At 33.9% G+C, this 25,366-nt stretch overlaps 1 protein-coding gene across 3 annotated transcripts in view; it reads left to right on the forward strand.

The window, feature by feature from the left end:
• KIFAP3 (kinesin associated protein 3) overlaps positions 1-25,366 on the forward strand; it is a 162,308-nt gene that overhangs the window by 39,934 nt on the left and 97,008 nt on the right. For all 3 annotated transcript variants that reach the window (XM_055365908.2, XM_004027875.5, XM_055365913.2), the window contains exons 4-9: positions 6,019-6,074; positions 6,877-7,018; positions 9,815-9,914; positions 10,873-10,997; positions 13,386-13,484; positions 20,879-21,057. In XM_055365908.2, the coding sequence (XP_055221883.1) occupies positions 6,019-6,074; positions 6,877-7,018; positions 9,815-9,914; positions 10,873-10,997; positions 13,386-13,484; positions 20,879-21,057 (701 nt within the window). The remainder of the gene's footprint in view (positions 1-6,018; positions 6,075-6,876; positions 7,019-9,814; positions 9,915-10,872; positions 10,998-13,385; positions 13,485-20,878; positions 21,058-25,366) is intronic.

The following is a 25,366-nucleotide window of genomic DNA, read 5'->3' on the forward strand; positions in this document are numbered from 1 at the left end:
GTTTCTGGATCTGTTGAAAGTAACATTTTTTACTTATCACAGGGGAGGAACACTATAAAGAAACTACACAGACAAGGTGGAAGGCTAGTCTTTCCGAGGTGCTTTTATTGGCTCTATAAAGTCAATGTCAACTCCTCAAAGCAGTCTGGTCATATCTAAAAATATGCCAATCCAGTCAGAGCCTTGGTAAAGTAGCTAGCATCTCCAGTTGTGTCCTGCTACCAAAGAAAGCAGATTCTTATTGAATGTATGCAAATAACTATATTGCCATAAAATAAGAATACTTATGAATAAAGTTTCCACAATTGTGAGAACTCAGGTAGAAAGGCAAATTTTGCTCATAAAGATATACTTTACTTGTCATAAGCTATAAATAGCTCAAAAGAAAAAAAAGTTTTATTGACTCCTCTTCAGTCAGAGTAGCAGACTTCCAAACAGATTGTTGTCTGTTCACCTTGGAATTGCCATTCATAAACCAGGCAGCTCTTTGTCAGTCAGGTAAGAGCTGTTTAATGGGCACTGTAGAATCCTGCAGCTTCTCACACAGTTTCAGAGTCAGTCCTGGGGAAAAAGAGGCTCCCTGCTCGTGAGTGTCTCCTCCTTGAATTTCCCAAGTAGCATGATCATATACAAAGTATCTCCATTTTATTGTGGAACTCTTCTGGGCACTGCTGACCCCAATTAGACTGTTTCTGACATTGCCCCAAATAGCATGGGTATTTCACATGTCATGATCATTTTATGTCCTTCCATCATAGAATGTCTTCAGTTAATGTCCTATAACAAGGCAGTAAATGCCTCTGAAGTGGAAATTCTCTAGTTCAGAGTCACAGTAGTCATCATTGGGATGTGCTCACAGACTTTTGCTGTAAGCCCCAGTAAGCATTCCACAAAAGGCTATCACGTGGAGAATTTGTTCCTACCAGCACTCCAGCTTCTATTCTGTATTCTGTGGGCTCAGGCAATCTTACTGGTTCCCATTTTAGTATGTCCAGTTAATTATAGCTTGAAGGACAGATTTGTGTGCCTTCAGTTTTATAGTACTAGGTAGAGGAAACATCCCCTAGTCAGATACAATATCCATTTTCATAAGACATTTAGGTAAAGAATACACAATTACTTTACAAAAATCCTATATAAACATTTCAACTTTGATAATCCTATCCACCCTTACATTTTATGTTCTGGTCCTGGGAATTTCTCTTCACTCCCAGACCATTTTACCCTCTCCTGTGAAAAGGGATTTGGGTTCCCAGCAGAGGTTTTAGCTAAGGGACCAAGGCTTTTTAGTCAATCTTTGTGTTGATTAATCACCTCAACATCATCCCCAGGCAGTTTTTGGTCAGTTTTCTCATTCTGATCTTTGTCTTCTGATTTTTAAAAAAATGTCTCCAATTGGGGTAAGTACAGAAAACTGATTTCGTACCCTTTAATATTGGGGGAACCAGCAATTAAGGCCTTTATTTCAACCCCATCAATTTCCATTTTATTCATTCAATTTCTTAATAACTGTCTAAAGATTTTCACTCTGCTGGGATGAGACCCATGACTCTCCCCTTTTCTTTTCCCCTGATTTTTACTCCTATCAATGTTTTCTTCATTCATCATATTTCTTGATAACTGTTAAAACTTCCCATCGTCCTGGGATAAGTCCTTTGATCCTCCCTTCTACCCTTCACCATTCCCTTGTTAACTAACCTAATATTTTCTGTTAGCATCTGTAAGACCCATGAGGAGAAGCTGACCATGACCTGGGTAATGGGCATATTCAAGGGGTGAATATCCCTGTCATCATAATGCCAGTCCCATACGGCTTGCATACAAACCACATTAGCTGCTTCATCTGGGGTACTCCACTTGGCAGTTATAGGTGGAGTCGGACAGTCCCCTTTCTCAGGGTAAAGAGACCTTACAGTGGCTTTTATCCAGTTCATTAGGCTAAGTCTTTCCTCACTAATAATGTCCTGTTTTTCTGGATCATGTATAACCATTTGCAATTGTTTAATAGTGAGCAGTGGGTACCTTACGAACCCAAACATGTCCTTTCACTCTGCAGCATTTTGAAACCAAAGACACTGCTCCCAAATTAGTTACTCTCATAATCCATTTCAATACAGGTTCTTTAGGGAGCTGATGATATTAATCTATAAAATAAAAGGATGGAGGATAAGGAACCTTTGATTCCTGGGTGACCATGTGGTCATCCATGGCATGGAACTGCAGCTAGGCTATGCCCAGTTACTAAAGGTAAAAGTTACAGTGAATTTGGAGATGGATACAACTTCTGGGGATCTGGTTCACTGGATGCATAAGGAAATGCAAACTAATGTGAAAAAAGCATAATATTCAATTCCTTGGTTATTGTTACCTATAATGGCTAAAATGAAAGTAAAAGGGATTGCTGCGTTGGACCTTAAGGCTAGAGAAAGCTCAGATGTGGGTCTGTGTGAGCTCAGGTCACTAGCCTCGAAGCTACCCACAAAAGCGGAAAATCATGTCAGGGCGATATAAAATGCCTCTGCAACCTGTGGTCTCCGAGAAGGTAGCCAATGTAGAAGAAGAACAAAATGAAGTAACTGTTGAAACCAGAGTATATAGTATAAAGGAATTGTTCTGTTTCATAGAGCTCCCACTCAGTCACAGGTCAAGTTTTCAAGGACATAAAACAAGATGAGAGGAACCCTCAGTTAGTACCTCCCCTTTATGAAGAACACAGAAAGACAAAGAAAAGATTATTTCTGGAAAGAAAGGGAACAATATGAATATTCATAAACCAAAAAGTACACTGCAGTCAATATTTCCCAAGACTAGTCATACACATCTTTTTCTCCTATTAATCAAAACCTTGCAGGAGACAGTGATTTTTTACCTTTTGCTCAGCCAGATTTCACACAGAGAGATCAGGAACCTGACTGGTAAATGATTCTTACTACCCTGTTGCCAGCTTGTCAGGTTCCTGGATTCTCTTAAACTGTGGCTTCCAAAAGAGCAGAGCTTTGATCACCCTGCTTGCTGATTATGAAAGAAAACCATTTTCTTTGTTTTCATGGGTTCATAGGTGAAAGCTGCCCAGTTTTGCAAGATACAATCCAAGGGGCTGCTTGATGTAGGAGAGATTAAGTTAGCATTTCCCGTATTGACCAAGACAGAATTACAATATACGCATAACAAAGACAAACACCAGTTACTTGGCTCAATATCCAAGTTTTAACCTAGCAAAACAGATAAAACAGACCCCCCTTTCCACCCGTTAGGCACATTGAACTTCTGCTAATGTTTCCTTCTGGGTTCCCCACACACAAACAGGACAAGATAAGAACAGACATGAGACCCTGATAAGTCAGAACTCTAAAACCAGGTTTCATAACTGAAACCAAATCACCCAGGAGTACTTCCCCCAAATGTTGCCCTTTATTCTCCTTCCAGTTGGGGAAATTCCCCTTAAACAGGGCCCTTTTTACAGATTGGGAAGGGTCAGCAGGACTTCTGAAGAGGGAACACGACCTTTAAGGAGGCCAACAGATCAGGAGAAGGCAAATGGGATGTCGATTGCCCTTGGCAATACTTACCGGAGAAGTCTTTCAGATTCAGAAACTGTTTCTGTACTCCAAGCAAGCTTATGTGAAGGTCGGCAATGCCTTGCTGGCAAGGGAGGCACCAGAGATAGCCCCTGGCTTAAAGAAGCCAGGCAGCCACTTGGACTCATCTCCGGGCCTCTGAAATGTTAAGAGGTCACCGAGCCACAGGCAGATGCCTACGAGGGGTATCCCTTTATGAGTTCACCACTAAATTGTAACCATACCTGGCTAATTTTTTACATTTTTTGTAGAGACGGGGTCTCACTATGTTGCCTAGGCTAGTCTCAAACTCCTGGGCTCAAGCAATCCTCCTGCCTTGGCCTCCCAAAGTGCTGGGATTGCAGGCATGAGCCACTGTGCCCAGCTGGTGCTCTTAAAATAATGTATCAATGCTCAAGTTTTGATTGGACTAAGTAGGAAAAAAAAAGAAAATTTTGTTTGGAATTTTTTCAAATTAGTCAGTCTCTCTTCATCCACAGCAAATAAAATGCCTTGTACTTAATATATACTTTTATTAGCTGTGAATACAGTATCTAACATAGATGATCAAAATATATTTGTTGAATGAATTAAATGGTTGTGAATTCATTTACAAGCAAAAAGGGCTGGGTGTGGTGGCTCACGCCTATAATGTCAGCACTTTGGGAGGCCGAGGAGGGCGGATCACGAGATCAAGAGATTGAGACCATCCTGGCCAACATGGTGAAACCCCATCTCTAGTAAAAATACAAAAATAGCTGGGCGTGGTGGTGCGCGCCTGTGATCCCAGCTACTCAGGAGGCTGAGGCAGGAGAATTGCTTGAACCCAGGAGGCAGAGGTTGCAGTGAGCCAAGACCATGCCACTGCACTCCATCCTGGCACAGAGCGAGACTCCATCTCAAAAAAAAAAAAAAAGCAAGAATAGACATTTTGAACATGATTGCTTCTAATCACAGAGCTGGCATTCAGTTAAGTACTACGTAGATAAGGAAAATATTATCAAGGGAGATTTTTATTAAACAAATATTTTGTTGGTAGAATATTCTTGTTAAGATGTCTGTAAATGGTGAGAGATCGCATAGTCCAATAAATCCAAGTACAAAAGCAAATCTGGTAGTCTTTTAAGATCTGTGTCTACTTATTGTAGGTTGTATAGTATAGTTGATCTTTCCTAGTTCCACATTAATATAATTCTGAAGGCATTTAGAATAAAATATCTTTGAACTAGTAAAAACTCTTTCACTGAGTTTTCAGGGCAAATCAGTGGTTTTATCTTGCTCCCCAGAAATTAGAGGTATATGAAAAAATTTCCATGTCATCATACATGGATAAAATAATTCAAATCAATATTTTCTCTACCCGGGTAGAGTGTTATTAATAATTGAAGATATAGGAAATGCTTTAGGAAATGTATATTAAATATACACTTTTTAGAAAACTATTGGTTTTCTTTGTTAAAACTCTTTTACTTGGTAAGCGGTATTCCAAAGCCAGAAACCTTATCTTAAAAGTGATTGAAACAAAATAATAATACTTATTTGATTCATTACATTCAGTGATTTTTTTTGCATAATTAAAACCACTGTCTTAGTAAATTATCTGTTTGAAGCAGAATTAAGCTGTTGAGAATGTATGAGCTTATACAGAATGGGTGCTGTCCTCTGAAAATAATGACTAATTCTATCATATATTTATTTGCTAATTGTGGAATCAAAAATTTTGATAACATTCTAACTTACTTTAACTTACATACATTACTTAGACTTATGATCCAGATCCATAAAGTATATTTGATAGTTTTTTTGTTAAAAAATGAAATTATGCCATTAATCAGATAATTCAGTATAAATGAATGGCTCAAACTTGTGTTCAACACCTTTGGATACCTCTTTATTTGGGAATAAGTGAGGATTTAATTAACACACATAATAAATGTTTGCCTTTTAATTTATTATCTTAATTTTACTTGTTAAAAAAGAACCAGTTAACAACTATTCTATATCTTAGGTTTTAAATTTACCAATTTTTATTTCTTTCTGCTTTGTTAATTTTCATTTTAGTTTTTATATTACTCAAGTCGTACTTTTTTCTTTGCCTTGTTGATTTTCCTATTCCTACCTTAAATTTGAATTAGGAGGGGAAAGAGAGGATACTTAGAACAGACTATTTTGCTTCTTGTTGCCAAGTCTGACTGTATACCTTATATACCCAAAAAGTTAACCAAGGAGGAAGTTGGTGATTAGTTATAGATTTTATTAATTTATACTCTCCTTGATATCCTCATTAGATCAAGTGGATTATATATGAACATTTTTATGCATTGAGAAGAGATTATTTCATAAACTATTTAGTTTTAATATCCCCAGTTTAGCTAGAATTAAACTCAGCTGCTGAAAATAAAAATTACCTAGAAACCCTAAAAACCTAAGTCACCTTATTAAAAAAAAAATCTTTTTACAGAGAAAAAAGAAAAGTCAAGCAAACCTAAAGATCCACCTCCTTTTGAAGGAATGGAGGTAAGACTGCATGCATTCTGATCTAATAGAGGACTGGATTATAAGATATTGCCTTTTTCCATCAATAATACACACAATCACATTAAGCACATGTGGTATTTTTAAAAAATGACTGAACTCAGAGGTACCTGAAAAAGGTAGAAAATCATTATTTAATTGAAAAAGACAAAAAGTATTGGTTCTGCTTTTTTTGCTGTATCTCATCTCACCACAACCTCCGCCTCCCAGGTTCAAGCAATTTTCCTGCCTCAGCCTCCTGAGTAGCTGGGATTACAGGCATGTGCCACCACGCCCAGCTAATTTTTGTATTTTCAGTAGTGATGGGGTTTCACCATGTTGGTCAGGCTTGTCTCAAACTCCTGACCTTGTGATCTGCCTGTCTCAGCCTCCCAAAGTGCTGGGACTGTAGCTGTGAGCCACCATGCCTGGCTAGGTGTGCTTTCTAGAAAATTAATTTTGATAAATGATGGGTAAAAATGTTTACATATTCTTATTGTAATACGTTTTGAAATATTGTTTAATCTACTGTAGTAGATACAAATATTTTCTATTACATTTAAGATACTTTATATTGATAGACAATTTTTAAAGTTTATATACATCTCATTTTATCATGGGGTTTTGTATTAGAGTCCTAGGTCTAAAGGTCTAAAATTTCCATATCCAAAAAGATGGCTACTATGAGTTCTTTGGAAATTTGTGTGTTGTTATAAAGGCCAGTATATTGATCACAAAATATCATTTCTTTGACAGTGGATCTGTTGAGCATTGCTGATGAGTACTTTCTGCATCTTTGTTTCAGATTGATGAAGTTGCTAACATTAATGACATGGATGAATATATTGAGTTATTATATGAAGATATTCCTGACAAAGTTCGGGGTTCTGCTTTGATCCTGCAGCTTGCTCGAAATCCTGATAACTTGGAAGAACTACTATTGAATGGTGATTACTATAAAACATGTTTAATTATAATAGAGGAATAAGTTACAGTTATTTATACAAAACTTAAGACTTCATATATTTTCCAGCTCTTTATTTCTTTCTTACTCAGATTTCTTAAATTGAGAGTGTAGCATTTAAATATTCTTCAGAGAATTCACAAACCATTTAATGTAAACAAGGAAAATTAAGCATTAATGGTACTATACCTTTTCTTCTACTCTGGGAAGCTTTTTTATTGTTTCAAGTAGGATATAAGATCAAACTTTAGACATTTGCATAAATATGTATATCATGTTTTATTAAATTAAAGTTCCAATATTCGTTTTTTCTCAGTAGCACAGGGAAAGCTATTAATCTTTGCAGTTTCATTGAGATTGAATTTCACATCAAGTGTTTGCTTTCCTTTCACTAAAAGTACTTGGTAGTAACAAGAAAAGGAGATAGAATGTTTTTAACACCCTTTTCTCAATAACACCACTATAGAATCATTTTTGTTTTGTTTTGTTTTTGTTTTTGAGACAGGGTCTCCCTCTGTTGCCCAGGCTGGAGTGCAGTGGCGCGATCTCCGCTCACTGCAAACTTTGGCTCACTGCAACCTTCAGCTCACTGCAACCTCTGCCTCCCGGGTTCATATAATTCTCCCACCTCAGCCTCCTGAGTAGCTGGGATTATAGGCACGTGCCATCACGCCCTGTGTGTGGTTTTTTTTTTTTTTTTTTAGTAGAGACAGGGTTTCACCGTATTGGTCAGGCTGATCTGAAACTCCTGACCTCAGGTGATCCACCCACCTCAGCCTCCCAAAGTGCTAGGATTACGGGCGTGAGCCACCAGGCGCCCTGCCTGTGGAATCATTTTAAATGCATAGTTTTCTGATTATACATTTGCCAAAAACAAAATAGGAAAGATGTATTTATTATCTGGTTTGCATTACATGAGAGAGAATGCCTTTCTGGTTGTTGCCAAATACCTGGATAAGATAATTCAAATCAATAGTTTTGTCGATCAGTACTTTCAAATAAGTATTTCAAATGCCTTTTCTGCTATATGCTTGCCATTCTTTTATGAAGTAGATAATTCTTGAAAACTTATTTTGTGGCAGGTACTGTTCCATATTTTCATGGAATTGTTTTAGTGTTCCCTTTCCTTCTGTTCCATTGGTTTATTTGATGATTTACATACCAATACCACACTATTGCTGTGTTGTTTTGTATTTTGATTTGAACTTTAGAATATGTAGGAAAAATGTTCCAAATTGCTTTCTTTCGCCCCAAAATTGGCTTTACTGGTCTTGCACATTTGTCTTATATATTTTGAGATTACTTCATCATATTCTGTGAAAAGATGTAATGGGATTTTGATTATGATTGCATTCAATGTAGAAATTAATTTTGTGTTGTCTTTTGACCTCTTGTAAACTATATTTTCTTTTAGCTGTTTCTCAGTAAACTGTGTACAACTCCTGTAACTATATTTTAATTGAGATGTTTCTCTGTTTTAAGGAGAAAAATGAAATAAAATTTTGCAAATAGGCCACTAAACCTATGCCTAAATTTATGACATTATAGAACAGTTCTGTATAGGCTAGTATTTAAAGAAATACTATTTTATCTGGATTATAATGGTCAAATACCTTTGGGAATTACTAGATTGAACAAAGCTACACCAGATTATTTATTAAATAGGACTTTTTGGAGGCTTTACTGTTAATATGCATTGCCAACCTATTTATGTGACTCCAAAATAATTTTTTTCAAAGCATGTACTATTCAAGTTCTCTACATTGTGAATGTGAATAATACTGTGAAATGCTATCATAGAATGATTTTTAATTTGCTAAAAAATTTGTCACTACGTGGATTCATAACTAATACAATCAATTTTTGTTCGTAGTCTGAATAGCCAGAAAGCTCAAATATGGAACATTTTCATTACCATAATAAATACTCATAATGCAGTCCATAAAGTACTATTGTAAATCCTGAGTATCTATTAAGAACAGTGGAATTATGATTTCTATATTTTAACATACAGATATTTTATTTTATTTTAATTATTTTAAGAATTAGTATGCCATGTACCAACCTGATTTGAAACTAGTGTCATTACTTTATATTTATAAAGTATTATATTTATATTTATATTTATAATTTATAATTATAATATTTATATTTATATTTATAATTTTCATTTCCTCAAGAAATGCTTATTAACCTACCTGAAAGTTAATTTTGTGAAAGCTTTTCGTTTTATTTGTGGCTACTAGCATAAATTCAGTGTGATACTGAAATATTAAATTTATTTTTCTGTGTATAGATTTTATTTGGTTTTTAATATGCTTTAATGGATCGAGCGTTAGTCTACTAACCTGCTCATTTTTTTCTAGACTTATTCAAGTTTTTTTCATATTATCAAATACATTAAATCACATCTTAAAAAGAAAAAAATCAGTACTGCAGTAGTAAGATTACAGTTCTTAATTTAAGGTTATTAAATTAAGAAATGAAAGACTTTTTAATTATTTTATTGTCACCATAACATATACTATGTCACTTTATCTAAATCATATTTGATTACTTCTGTGTATAGTATATACTTGAAGCAGCATGTTACGTATCTTTAAGTAAAATTACATTTTAGTTTTAAAAGTAGCTGTCTGTATTGGAAAGAAGCATCCTACTTTTTGTCCCAGTTCTATCTTAGCTTTGTTATTTATTAATAACTAGACATTTAAAACCAATCACCCTTTATACCAGAGCAAGCAGAATGATCGTTTCGGTACCTCTCCTTTTTCTTTAGAAACTGCCCTTGGTGCATTAGCAAGGGTCCTGAGAGAAGACTGGAAGCAAAGTGTCGAGTTAGCTACAAACATAATTTACATCTTTTTTTGTTTCTCCAGGTAAGTATAAAAATTATTAAATAAAAAGGCTACTGTATCTCTATTGCTCTTTGTCTGTGTCATTGATTCAATTTGTAGATCACTTGTTCTCTCAGTTTTTCTGTGTGTCTGCCTATGCTCTACTGCTGAATTCTTATTCCTGTTTCCCATTGTCTGTCTTGCTATCTGTTATTCTGTCTTTCATTTAGTCTATACCCACTCATGCCTCGGTTTCCTTATGAGTAAAATTTGGATAGTAATAGTGGCACCCTCTTTGGATAGTTTTTTGGATTAAATGAATTAAAAATTAAAATACTTAGAATAAAGCCTGACCCAGAGTAAGTGCTTAGTAAATGTTATTGTTACATATACGCATGTATGTACAAACACATACCTGTTATGTATTCGTATTTATTATTTATACACATATATCCTTAAGAAAGAAGATACTTATTAAGACATTATGAAAAGTTTCTAGCCAATTCCTAGAGAATTGCTGCTTCTGTTCTAAAAATGTGCTAGTATTAGCAAATAAGTATTTATTGAATAAATACTTGGATTAATGTATTGTCTAGAAAACATATGTAAAACCTGATTACTAGTACTTTACGAATTCTCTGATGTCAGTTTTATACAATAAATAAAATGTATGTCTAGTATTGCTACATTATTAGTTTTGTTAGACAATAATCTAAAAATCTATTGTGAATATCTGAGTAGTTAATATGGTGGTTAGTTACAAAAAATGTCTACTTTCTAACTTCTTAAAAATAACTATTTTAGGTAAGAGTAGTGTGATATATTTAAAGTAATTTTATAATCGCAAGTCTTCCTAGTGTATTGTGGATATATTCATTTATTAAAATATGTATATCAAATTTATTTTCTACATGGTTCGTACCAGTGATCACCAAAAACAAATATCCTGTACCCATAAAATGTATTCTTTTAAATATATATTAAAATGTCTTCTTTAAAGCTTTTCTCAATTTCATGGACTTATTACTCACTATAAAATTGGAGCTCTGTGTATGAATATTATTGATCATGAGTTAAAAAGACATGAGCTTTGGCAAGAAGAACTCTCAAAGAAGAAGAAAGCTGATATCCTTTTAGAGTGGCATTTGAACCGTCTGTTGTCTTTTGCTTTAAGTTTTGGATGGGTGGGATGGTTTTGTTCTTTTTTTAAAAAATTGTTAATTGCATTACTTGGAAACAATGCAGGAGTGTGTTATTGAAGGTTAAGAAGTAGATTGAAACTATCAAAATGAATACAGTTTGATATTCACTTTTTGTCTCTTCACAACCTTTATTAGTAAATGAGGTAGAAGGAGCAGGTAATAGTTGTGTCGGGTAACTTAGTAGGTGAGCCTCTAAGTGGTTACGTCATTACATCCACTAAGATCCTTTGGTTAGTTGAAGCCTGGCCCACCACTGCTGCTTATATACTGCTGTGTGAGTACTAAGGTGACTTTGATTAGAATGGGTGTAAATTTGGTGATGAACCTAGTTAAAGGTTCCATTTTTCTAGGAAAGTGCAAAAATACTGTTGTTAATAAATAAAAATTTGAAAGGCCTATAGAATAATAGAACCTGTGAAAGGAAACTTAGGTATCTGTTTTAACCTGTCTTACAAATATAAAAATATTTCTGCAGCTTCCCTGGCAAATGCTATTACATAGGCTCCTCTTTAACAATCTCAGTGTTTATTTATTTCACCCATTCTGTGGTTTAGCATTCTGTTTATTATAATAGTCTTTTGCTTAGTGCACTGAAGTCCATTCCCCAATAACTTCTATCCATTGGTTCTAGTATTGTATACTAAAGCAATATGGAATAAGGCTATTCTCGTCAACATCATAATTCTTCTCATATTTGAGGATATTTATCATATTTTAGCCTCTAAACTCAATGCTTCTAGATCAAAGGCCCCTGGTTTATTCGTATCTGTTCAAACATGATATGTTTTGCAGATCAGCTAGGCATGCTGGTAACTTTCCTTTGAATCAAGTGTTTATTATGTCTTTTAAAAAGTGAAAACTTTATTCCTGTTTTGCAGAATATCATACATTTTTAACTCTGCTTTGTGCAAAAGTGGACCTTACTTTTATATTAATTTTGGCCTCTGGAAACCCTGAGGCTTCAATTTAATCTATGTTGTAACAGGTTAATTCAGGTTATTGTGTACAAAATCTCTCAGGCTTTTACTATTGTCACATGGAACTCCAAGATACTATAAAATCCACACCCACACACAAGCTTTGACTTTTCTTAATTAGAATCTTTTCAGGTTTATAAATTTTCTATGCATACCATAAACTTCTGGCATCTAGATTGATAGTGACTCAACTACATCAACAACCCAAGAATCCTAGAGACTTTACATCAGTTCTAGAGTCACAAGACTCCTGAATGCTTCAGTGGTACCCAAAATTTATTTAAACTGGAGAAGTATGGAGGGAACCGCTAGTGGAACTCTTTAGCAATCATGAATTTGCATTTTGTTATTGTTTGGTGACAAGAGCTGATATCTTAGGACATATTGTATTTCTATATCAGACACCATTAATTTTAAGATTCACTATTGTTTAATTAAGTGCGAGGAGAGGAACATATGCTTTCAATTAAACTATGACACATCAGGGATTATAAGACACATCCAGTTTTTGAGATGTTAAGATGTGAGGAAAATGTATCTTAGACTCAACAGATTATGGTAATTGAAGGGATATAAAAATGACATCAGAATTCTGGTCATTTCTCCTGACATGTTGCTATTTTATTATGTCCTAAATTTCTTTGTATTTTGATACAAGTGGTATTCAACAAGGTCAGCTGCATTGACTCGTATTCTGGGGTCATATGCTTGACTCATATGCTTGGGGATACTGAAGTAACTGATTATTTTTGCAAGAAGTCCAGAGGACGATTTGGGACCAAAAGATGTGATTTTTAAAATTTGTTTACCTTTAAGTTTGGGTTAGTTCTTTCTTGGCATCTCTAGTCTGAAAAGGCTGCTACAAAAGCTTTAGATTTAATCTATATCCTTTGAATATTCTGGGCATCTGTCTGAAGTAAAATCCAGTGTTCTTAGTAACTAAATCACTCTTTCTGAGGCAGTAATTTTTTTGGTTCGTGGACCCACTTGATAATCTGTTGAAAGTTATAGACTTGTGCACCTATATAAAATATTCACATATAGTTTCTGGGAATTCAAGTATTTGGTGAGGTTCAAACATCTATATGATGTTAGCTGTGGGCTACATAAAAAAGTTTGTTCACCCAAAGACTCCCAGGGAATCCATGAGCACTTAAATAAGAAGTGCTGTTACAGCACAATTATTATGCAGATAACATTTTAGTTAAACTTTTGGTGAGAAAAATAACTGGATAAAGTTGCACATAGAATTTAATAGTGCCATTGTTCATAGAATTTATCAGTAGATTTTTTTTGCTTCAATGAGTATGGATGATCCTTAACAAGTTGTTTACTTGATGAAGACCCTGAAAACCAAACCTTGAGAAAGGATTATGAAAAAACCTTTAAAAAGTACCAGGGGCTTGTGGTAAAACAGGAACAGCTATTACGAGGTATGATATTCCTAAGCAATGAGGAAAGCAACAAAGTACTTACTCCAAATACATTTGTTTTGTTCACTTTTTATCATACCTGTAAAGCTAATGTGAGAATAGCTGAAAGTTCTATAAATGTTAATATGCTACAAGTTCGTCTGTCTTTAGCATGGGTAATGTTTTAAATTTCACTCTACTATTTTTCCCCATTTAGTTCCTAAATGCTTGTATACTTATTATTTATTTCCTAAGAAAGAATTTTTTAATCCAGTGTGTGACCTTTTCAATAATATCAATCTTTGTCTCTTCAGCCCTAACTTACTTGTTTTATAAAGTGAATTATTTTGTTGCTTTCCTAGGAAATTGATATAAAAATTTAAAAATATTTCTGTTGTTTAATAGAAAAGAATTCCTTGTCTGTAGCTTTATTAAGATATTTAAAACTTCAATAGTATGGTTTCTTGGTTACTGATAAGATGTAAAATCTTATGGTGGTTAGTGATAATGACATGGGGCTTTTAAGTGTGAATTTAAGTCCTGATTTATACTTGACTATTTGATGATTCATGTAGTTTATTGGTGTTTGACTAACTTTGTACATGGAAATACTTGTTAACTCCCAAAATATTTTCATCCTGTGAAGATTAGTAACAATTTTAACTACACTGAGTTTTTAAAATATTTGAAGCCAAGTAATTTAGTTCAACCTGTTGGAGAAAATGTCAGATTTTCAAAAGTTCATTTTAAAATATGCTAGAAAATAATAGGTATTATCTATGTTAGCATATAATCCAAAATGCATCAAATCTCAAGAAAGCAATTGTTTTCATGTAAAAGTTTCAAAGAACTAATTTGACTTTTTTAACATGCAAAACTTTAAGCTCTGTTTCTAACCAAATATTTATGCAAATATTGTATACTCTCTTAACAGCTTTATTGAGGTATAACTGATAGACAATAAACCGTATAGTTTTAAAGTATATAATTTGACAAATTTTAACATATGTAAATACCCATGAAATAATGACCATAATCAAGATAAGGTACATATCCATTGCTCCCAAAATTTCCTCATGCATTTTAACAATCTCTCCCTTTCCTTCTTCCTTCTGCCTTCTTCCTCATTCCCAAGTCATCACTGATCTGCTTTCTGTCACTTTAGCTTAGTTTGCATTTTCTAGAGTTTTATATAAATGAAATCATATAGTATGTATGCATTTTTGTCTTTTACTCAGCATTATTAAAGATTCATCCATATTATTGCATTTATCAATAGTTTATTCCTTTTTGTTATTGAATAGTATTTCCTTGTATTCACCTGTTGATGATCATTAGAATATTTCCAGTTTTTGGCAATTTTAATGCTGCTGTGAACATTTTTCTACAAGTCTTTGTATGGACATAGACTTTCTTTTCTCTTAGTTAAATACCTAATGATGGAATGGCTGAGTCATAGGATAGGTGTATGTTTAACTTTGTAAGAAACTGCCAAATGTTTTTCTATACTAGTTGTTTTTATATTCTCACCATGAATGTATGTGGTTTTGATTTGAATTTCCCTAGTGACTGATTAATGTTGAGCATCTCTTGATGTGCTCATCTGCCATCTCTTTATGTTTATTGAAGTGTGCCTTCATAACTTTTGCCTTATTATTAAATTGGATTGTTTTGTATCTATTCTTTATATGTTTTGGATATAAGCATTTATCAGATAGGTGATTTGCAGAAATTTTTGTTCTCCTAAAGTATCTTTTTAAGAGCAGAATTTTACATTTTTATGAATTCCAACTTAGTGTTTTTTGGATCATGGTTTTGGTATTGTATCTAAGAAATCCTTTCCTAACTACAGGTTACAATTATTTTCTAATATGTTTTCTTCTAGAAGTTGTATAGTCTCAGAGTTTAGTTAAGGCTATAATATATTTTGAGTTAATTTTTGTATATGGGGTGAGGAATGGATCAAAGTTCTTCATTCTTTTTGCATATAAATAACTAATTATTTAAGTACTACTTTTGAAAACACTATCTTTTATCTACTGAATTGATTTATATCTTTGTCAGAACCATTTGTCCATATGTGTCATGCCTATTTTGGGGTTTCTATTTTGTTCTATCCATCACTTTTGTGTGTTTTTGATGCCAATAGCACAGTGTCTTCATTACCGTAGCTTATGGAAAATGTTGATATTGGGTGATTTTAGCCCTACCAATATTTTATTCCATTGATTTCTACTTTGATCTTTATAATTTTTTTTCTTCAGCTTACTTTGGGTTTAATATACTCTTATTTTTTTGTTGTTGTTGTTGTTGTTGTTGTTTTTTAAGTGGAAGCTGAGGTCATTTACTCAAGACCTTTCCTCTCAAATACAGATATTTAGTGCTATAAATTTCCCATTAAGCACTTCTTTAATGGCATCCCACAGATTTTCATATGTCCTGTTTTCATTTTCATTCAGTTTAAATACTTTCCAGTTTCTCTTTTGGTTTCTTTTTTGGCCCTTGGGTTATTTAGAAGGGAGTTATTTTTTTCCCAAATAATTGATGTTCAAGGCTTTACATGTGTTGCTGTTTTTCTGTACTTTTTCTATTATTGAGAGAGTAATATTGAAATCTCTGACTATAATTGTGATTTATTTATTGCTCCTGCACATCTACCAGTTTTCAGTACATGTATTTTTGAAGCTCTGTATTCTTGGGGACATAAAGATATAGGATGTAGATGTGCTATTGATGAATTGTCCTTGTTATAAGTATGAAGTGTTCTTCATCATGGCTGGTAACATTTTTTGGTCTGAAATCTACCTTTTCTTATGTTAATCTACTTCTTCTTGTGACTAGTGTTAGCATGGGATATATTTGTCTATCCTTTTATTTTTAATATATTTATGTCTATATTAAGTGTGTTTTTTTATGAACAGCATTTAGATTGGCTTTGCATGTTTGTGTGTGTATGTGTCTTTTTCCTCCTTTTTCCTTCTTGTCTGCCTTCTTACGGATTTGAGATTTTTTAAATTCTATTTTATTTCCATTGTTAGCTTAGCTATAAGTCTTTTGTTATTTTATTGATTGCTTTAAGGTTTATATTATACCTCTTTAATCATAGTTGTCTACCTACAAGTGATACATGCTTAACTTATTGTAAGTTAACTCTGCTGTCAAGTATTTTGTGCCATTTCATGCTTAGTGTTGCAATCATTTCTTCCCTCTCCCACCTCTATGCTATTACTAACGTGTATTATACTTATACATATGTTATAAACCCTATAATAAGGCCAGATGTCGTGGCTCACACCTGTAATCCCAGCATTCTGGGAGGCCTAGGTGGGCAGATCACTTGAGGTCAGGAGTTTGAGACCAGCCTGGGCAACATGGGGAAACCCTGTCTCCACCAAAAAACAAAAATTAGCTGGGTGTGGTGGCACACGCCTGTAGTCCCCAGCTACTCAGGAGACTGAGGCAGGAGAATCACTTGAACCTGGGAGCGGAGGTTGCAATGAGCCAAGATCACACCATTGCACTCCAGTCAGGTGACAGAGCGAGACTCCGTCTCAGAAAAAAAAGCCAGAAACAAACAAACAAAAAACTGTATAACACATTATCATTTTATATACATAATTTTATTTTAAAGATATATTTAATAAGAAAATAATCTTATATATTTACTTGTAGAGTTACCATTTCCATTGATATTATTCCTTTGTGTAGATCCATATTTCTGTGTGCTGTCATTTTCTTTTTGCCTGAGCAGTTTACTTTAACGTTTCTTGTAGGACATATTTACCAGTGGTTAATTATCTTTTGTGTGTCTAAAAAAGTCTCATTTTTAAAATATTTTTATCTTTTTGAAATATTTTCACTGGGTTTAGAACTCTAGGTCGACAACTTTTTTTGTAAGGATGTTGCTCCACTGTTGCCTTGTTTGCATTGTTTTTGATGAGAAGTCTGCTGTCATGCTATCTTTGTCTATATATTAATATAAGGTGGATTGTCTCTTCATCATTCGTTTTGAGCAATTTATTACACCGGGCCTTGGTGTAATTTTTTTTCTGTTTCTTGTTTTTAGAGTTTAGTGAGCTTATTGAAACTCTGGGTTTATAATTTTCACTAAATTTGGAAATGTTTCTGTTATTTTTTCAGGGACTTCAGTTAAACATATATTAGGCCACTCAAAGTTGTTCCACAGTTCTCTGATACTCTACATTTTTGCCATGTTTCTCTGTCTGTTTAATTTTGGATAGTTTCTGTGATTATGTCTTCAGTTTCACTAATCTTTTTTTCTTCTATCTCTAAACTGCTGTTAATTTCAGCTAGTTTATAGTCTCAAGCATTGTAGTTTTCTGTGATAGAAGTTTGAATATTTTTTTTATATCTCCCTTGTCTCTACTTAACTTTTAGAAGATCTGGAATACAGTTATATGACATAATGTTCCGTTTTTATAATTAAACTCTAGGTTAATTCTCGGACAGTTGCAATTGGTTCATTTTTCTCTTCCTTGTGAGTTATATTCCCTGCTTCTTGTATGACTGAAAATCTTTGATTAGAAGCAAGACAGGGTCAGGCGTGGTGGTTCATGCCTGTAATCCCAGCACTTTGGGAGGCCAAGGCAGATCACCTGGGGTCAGGAGTTTGAGACCAGCCTGACCAACATGGTGAAACCCCATCTCTACTAAAAATACAAAATTAGCCAGGCGTGGTGGTGGATGCCTATAATCCCAGCTACTCAGGAGGCTGAGGCAGGAGAATTGTTTGAACCCGGGAGGTGGAGGTTGCAGTGAGCCAAGGTCACGCCATTGCATTCCAGCCTGGGCAACAAGAGCAAAACTCTGTCTCAAAAAAAAAAAAAAAAAAAAAAAAAAAGAAGCAAGACAGTGAAATTTACATTGTTGTAGGTGGACTTTTTTATTCCTAAAAATATCTTTGAGTTTTATTTGGGAACATAGTTAAATTACTTGGAAACAGTTTGATCCTTTTGGATCTTAATCTTATAATTTGTTAGTCTGGACAGAAGCAGCATTTAGTATAGAGCTAGTTATTTCCCACTACGGAGGTAAGACCCTTCTCAGGGCTCTACCCACTAATGCATGAACTATGGGATTGCCAGTATGGTTGGTAGAAGCAGGCATTATTTTCAGCTTTGTTCTTCTACTCCTCTCATTTTGTTCTGTTCTTCTACTCCTCTCATTTTGTTCTGTTCTTCTACTCCTCTCATTTTGTTCTGTCCCAGCCTCACTTAAATTCCTATGCTCCAATCAATACTCAACTCAATATTTGAGGGAGACCTCTGTTAGAACTCCAGAGTTTCTCTCTGCTCAGCTCTTTCTTCTTCAGTACTCTTTTCTGTGAACTCTTTGGCGTCTCTGGATTCTTGGCTTCATCTCCTTAACTCAGGGATTCTATCAGGTTCTGCCTGGATTCTCCTTCACTGTTTTGTGACCTGGAAACTCTCAAGGCAATATTCTAGGGCAAACATAGGACTATCTCATTTATTTCTTATCTCTCAGGGATTACTGTCCTTCATTGTCTGGTGTCCACTATTGTGAATCTTTGTTTTGTGTATTTCAGTCAGATTTTTTTGTGGTGTTGTCAGGCAAAGGTTTAAAACCCCATCCTATTAATTTTCTGGGGTGCTATAACAGATTACCGTAAACCGGGTGGCTTAAAACAACAGAAATTTATTCTGTCATAGCTCTGGAGGGTGGAAGGCCAAAGTCAAGGTATCATCAGGCCCACATTCTCTCTGAAGGCTCTGGAAAAGAATCTTCTCTTGTCTCTTTCTAGCTTTTGGTGGGTCCCAGCAATTCTTGGTGCTTCTTGGCTTTTAGCTACATCACTCCAGTCTCTGCCTTTGTCTTCATATGGCCTTCTTCCCACTCTATCAGTCTCTGTTACGTCACCTCCTCCTCTTCTTAAGACACCACTCATTGGATTCACGGTCCACCTTAATCCATTATTACCTCACCGTAACCAATTACATCTGCAAAGACCCTATTTCCAAATAAGGCACATCCTGAGGTTCTGGGTGAACATAAATTTTAGAAGGACAATATTCAACCGGCTACATCTATCTTGGCTGTAAAGAGAAGTCTGTTTGTTTTTTCAATGTAATTCTAAAACCTTTTGACAGTGCCTTGCATAGAAAGTCAGCATAATGTAATAGTGTAAATATATGAGCTTTGGATTCTGATAGGCTTGAATTTTAATTTAGCACTACCACTTTATAGCTGTATGGTAGGGAAAGTAATTTAATTTCTTTGAATCAGGGGTTTCCAATCTGTAAAATTTTTATAATACTTCTTTCCTCATAAAACTGTTTTAGAATTTAAACAGCCTTTATACATCAACAGGCCTGGCATACAATAGGTACTTAATAATAAGTGTGATTTAACTTTCCATCTCTAATATTTGTTAAATAAATAAATTTTATATTTATCTACTTATGTATAAGTAGATAAGTGTGATTTAACTTTCCATCTCTAATATTTGTTAAATAAATAAATTTTATATTTATCTACTTATGTATATACATATGCATGTATTTCTTCTTTTCATAAGTGTTGAGAGGTAGTTTGCAAGAATACATGAAGTGAAATACTAAAACAATGAGGCCACAAGAGAGCAAAAAGACTATATTGACCATAAAAGCCTACATAATTCTTACAGAAATTGAACTCTGAAGCTCACTGTCAATCAAGGAAAAATGGAAAGCATTATCTATTAATATCGTTTTCACTATAAAAAGCAAATGTTTCTTTTGATAACCTAAGCATTTTTATTACACAAATCTGAAAGAAATTTTACTTAAAACTAGCAAACAATGGCTTCAACTCTGTCTAGTGCAATAATTGTATTACTGAATTTCATACGGTCTTTTCTTATAGTGACTAACAGAAAATCAGTTTGCATATGAAAAGTTGATTTTAGTAGGCTCAAATTTAGCTGTAGCTATACTGTATATTTTGGATTATTGCACTTTTTAACACAGCAGACTTTAGTTATTAAAGTTTTATGATATATTATCTTGTTTTCTATATGTATAAAAACTATTTTCCTCTGTCTGCTTTATTTTTTCCTGACTTATCTACCTTTAATTGCCATTTGATTTCTATTAAACTGTAAGCTCCAAGAGGGCAGGAATCGTTTTATTTTGGTTATTGTGTCCTTCTCAGCATTGTATGGATTATTTTATATGTGTGTTTTGTTTTAGATAACACACATACACACACACAAACACATATCCCATTCAGTAACAATAAATGTTTTTTAATTAACCAATTATTAACCAGTTAAAATTTTCAAAATAATATATTACCTTTTTAGAGCTAACTCTGTTGCCTTGGTGAGTAGAAATGATTTTCTAAATTATTGATTCAGTATACTAATTCTTTAACTCTCATATATTTTACTTTTCTAGTTGCTCTTTATTTGCTTCTGAATCTTGCTGAGGATACTCGTACTGAACTGAAAATGAGGAACAAGAACATAGTTCACATGTTGGTGAAAGCCCTTGATCGGGACAATTTTGAGCTGCTAATTCTAGTTGTGTCATTCTTGAAGAAACTCAGCATTTTTATGGAGAATAAAAATGATATGGTAACTTACAAAGCTTTTTCTTGAAATAGTTCATTTTTGCCATTTTCAAGTTAGAATATTTTGAAAAAAATTAAACAATTTATTCCCCTACTGAGATAATTCTGAATAAAGATTTTAGAATAGCAATAACTCACTGATATTGCTTCATTAAGAAATGTATTCCATATTAGTTAATATTCCAGATGATTGAAGCTTTCTGAATAAAAATCATTTCTAATATATAGAATGGATCTTGCCATATTAAACATAATATATAGAAAGTTTGTTTAAATTTAAAATTTTACTTCAGAGTCACCTGGTCTTGTTATTTTACCCTAAGCTATTTTGCCTTCTGCATCTCTGACTTTAGTTTGTGGAATTAAAATTTAGCCAGATCTCTTCATTGTTACCTACACTTCCACTTTGTTAACTACAATTCTTCTTTGTTACCTGCTGTTCTACTTGGCAGCCACAACCTGTTGATTGTTTCTTAAAAATCTCTTGAAACTGTAATATTTCTTCTTTTCATTCTAGTGCGATTGTATTAATTGATACCCTCTTTATTCATACCTTCTTTATTTCTTGCTTGAATTATTATACTAGGCTTTCATTTGCCATCTTTTACTGTGTTGATACAGTGATCTTTGGGAAATACAAGTTGAGCATATATCATTTTCACCTGTGTAGAATATACATAGTATAGAAATATATAAAGATAAAATATAAATTCTCATCTGCTTTTTACCATGTCATTAAAAAGTCTTTGTTATGTACAATAATGTAGTCAATATATCATATATTAACCTACCTTGTTTTCAGATAACTGAGCTGTTTACAATTTTATCTATTACAAATAATTCTTCACTGCACATATTTGTACATACATATTTGTCTATATTTCTGCTTATTTTCTTGGAGCAGTTTCCTATAAATGAAGTTATTGGATCATTGACCTTAACTCCATTGAGGATAATTTTTAGAACTATGTATCATTATGTGGCTGTGTAGTACTGGCAAAAGTGGCTTCTCCTTTAGATAGTCTGAATGTATAGTATGTCTACCTACTCTATTTTATTTTAAAATCAAATGAACTAGGAAGTAGCTAATACTATAGTGAATGATATGGCAGGCCCTTTGAAAACCTGAGACTTATTTATCAGATTTAATAAGTACCTTGAATTATAATTATTGAATGTATGAAATTTTATTTTTCCCCTATATATTTAGTATCTGTCATTTTCGTTATCAGTATATATTTATGTTCATGATGTGCAATTACTAAATTTAGCTCTCAGGTTTGGGTTTTTATCAACCAAAAAGACATGACTAGAAGGCAGTGTTAAATACTAGTCTAGTGTTTAAACATCTGATTGACTAATTGCACATATTTCACATTCTATTCTGTGCAATAGAAATACAAATTAATAACGGGCTGGGTGTGGTGGCTCACATCTGTAATCCCAGCACTTTGGGAGGCTAAGGCAGGTGGATCAGTTGAAGTCAGCAGTTCAAGACCAGCCTGGCCAATATGGTGAAACACCATCTCTACTAAAAATACAAAAACTAGCCAGGTGTGGTAGCACACACCTGTAATACCAGCTACTCAGGAGGCTGAGGCAGGAGAATTGCTTGAACCCAGGAGGTGGAGGTCGCATTGAGCGGAAATCATATCACTGCACTCCAGCTTGGGTGACAGAGTGAGACCCCATCTCAAAAAAAAAAAAACTTAATAACAAACTCTCCAAGTATTTTTTGATTAAGTTTTGCTGTAACAACCAGTGTATGCATACACTGTTGTTTTTTCAAAAGGAAAATACTACCTGATATAATTAGCAACAATTGAAGCTTGTGGCAGTTTTATTTATAAAAGGAATAAGGAGATGGCTGAGCTATTTGTGAGGTAGTATTATTTATTTAAATAAAGTGTTTATTTTACTCTTGATGTGAACTAATATCAGCCTGGCTTTTAGACAGTTTTTTAGAGGAACAACAGAGAGGATATATGTTGCCTAGTTTGCTTAATTTTCTTACTGCTAACTTTTGAGAGTTCTTCCTGTATTTGGATACAAGTTGTTTATCAGTTATATGTTTTGCAAGTATTTTCACTTTTCTGTGGCTTCTTTTCATTCTCCTATGAAAAGCAGAAGTCTTTAATTTTCATGAAGTCAGCATATAAAAAAAATTAGTGGACTGTATTTGGGTGTCATATTTAAGAAATCTTTGTCTAACCCAAGTTCACAAAGATTTTTTCCTATGTTTTCTTCAAGTTTTATAGAGGTTTTTGTCATTGTCGTTTTAGTCTATGATACATGAGTTAATTTGTATGTGGTGCAAGATATGGACCAAGATTTATGTTTTTTAATATGGATGTCTAGTTGTTCCAGCACTATTTGTTGAAAAGATGCATTGAATTGCTTTTGTACCTTATTGAAATTGCCTTTGCATGGATCACGAGGTCAGGAGATCGAGACCATCGTGACTAATACAGTGAAACCCCGTCTCTACTAAAAAATACAAAAAATTATCCTGGCATGGTGGTGGGCACCTGTAGTCCCAGCTACTCGGGAGGCTGAGGCAGGAGAATGGCGTGAACCCTGGAGGCAGAGCTTGCAGTGAGCCAAGATCATGCCACTGCACTCCAGCCTGGGCGACAGAGCAAGACTCCATCTCAAAAAAATAAAAAAGAAAATTTGGCCATATATGTTTGCCTCTATTTCTAGACTCTGGTTTCTGTTCCATTAATCTGTGTGTCTGTGCTTTCATTGATACCTCTTTCTCTTGATTACTGTAGCCTCTTAGTAAGTATTGAAATCAGGCAGTAAGAGGCTGCCAATGTTGGTATTCTTTTTCAGAGTTATTCTATTCTGTATTTTTTCCATGTACATTTTAAAATCATTGGGGTTGCATTGAATCTGTTGAGGGGATCAATATATTGACCATACTGGATTTTTCCAATCCATGAATATAGTATAGCTTTCTATTTATGTGGGTCTTTTTTTATTTCTTCCATCATTTATAGTTTACCATACGTATTTTGTTAGATTTATACCTAAGTATTTTACCATTATAAGTGGCAGTTTAAAAAATTACCAGTTTCCTGGTTTTGGTTGATAGTATATAGAAATGTAATTGATTTTGCATATTGACCTTATGTCCTGTGACTTTCTAAACACACTTTTTAGTTGTACTGACTCTGTCACAGATTTTGGAGATTTTCTAAGTAGACAACTGTGTTATCTGCAAATAGAAAGTTTTGTTTCTTCCTTTCTAGTCTGTATGATTTTTATTTCTTTTTCTTGCCTTATTGCACTGGGTATGCCCTCTAGTATGATGTTGAGGAGGAATCGTGTGAGCGGCTATCCCTGCCTTGTTACTGATCTTATGAGGAAAGCAATGTCTTTCACTATTGAGCGTGATGTTAACAGTAGGGTTTTTTTAGATACTTGCTATCAGTTTAAGGAAGTTCTTCTATTTCTTGCTTGCTGAGACTTTTTATCATGAATGGATGTTAAATTTTGTGAAATGCATTTCCTATATCTATTACTGAGATAATCATATGGGTTTTTTGCTTTAGACTGTTGATATAGTGAGTTACATTGATTGACTTTTGAATGTTTACCAGTCTTGTATTGAGGGGATAAACATTACTTGGTCATGATATATTGCTCTTTTATATATATTGCTAAGTTTTATTAGCTAATTATTTTTGAGAATTTTTACGTTTATGAGGCATTATTCTATAGTTTTCTTTTCTCCTAATGTCTTGGTCTGGTTTTATTATTAGAGTAACTGTGTCCTCATATAATGAACTGGGAAGCATCCCTTCTTCTTTAATTTTTCTGGAAGGATTTGTGTAGAATTGGTATTATTTCTACATAAATGTTTAATAGAATTCACCAGTAAAAAGTCATGTAGGCCTGGAATTTTCTTTCTGTAAATTGGTTTAATAGATACAGGACTGTTTAGGTTGTTTCTTCTTGAGTGGTAGCTCTGTAGTTTGTCTTTCAAGGAATTTAATTCATTTGTATGTTAGCAGATGTAGGAGCATAAAATTTTTGGTACTGTTTCCTTTTTATCTCTGTCTGAAGGGCTGAAGTGATTTTCTCTGTTTTATTTCTGATATTGGTCATTTTTTTCTAGATTAGTGGTTTATCAGTTGCTTTGGTATTTTCAAAGAATCAGCTCTTATTTTGTGTTTGATTTTTGGAAGTCTTTGGCAATAGAATTATACTCTATAATGAACAGCTCTAGGGTATGACTACAGTGTGGCTGTGGAGTGTAGATAGAAGTCTGAAGGAAAAATCAGGTGTTAATTTGTCACTTTAGCAAT

Source organism: Gorilla gorilla, chromosome 1 (genome assembly GCF_029281585.2).
Source record: "Gorilla gorilla gorilla isolate KB3781 chromosome 1, NHGRI_mGorGor1-v2.1_pri, whole genome shotgun sequence".
NCBI classification, from domain to species: Eukaryota; Metazoa; Chordata; class Mammalia; order Primates; family Hominidae; genus Gorilla; species Gorilla gorilla.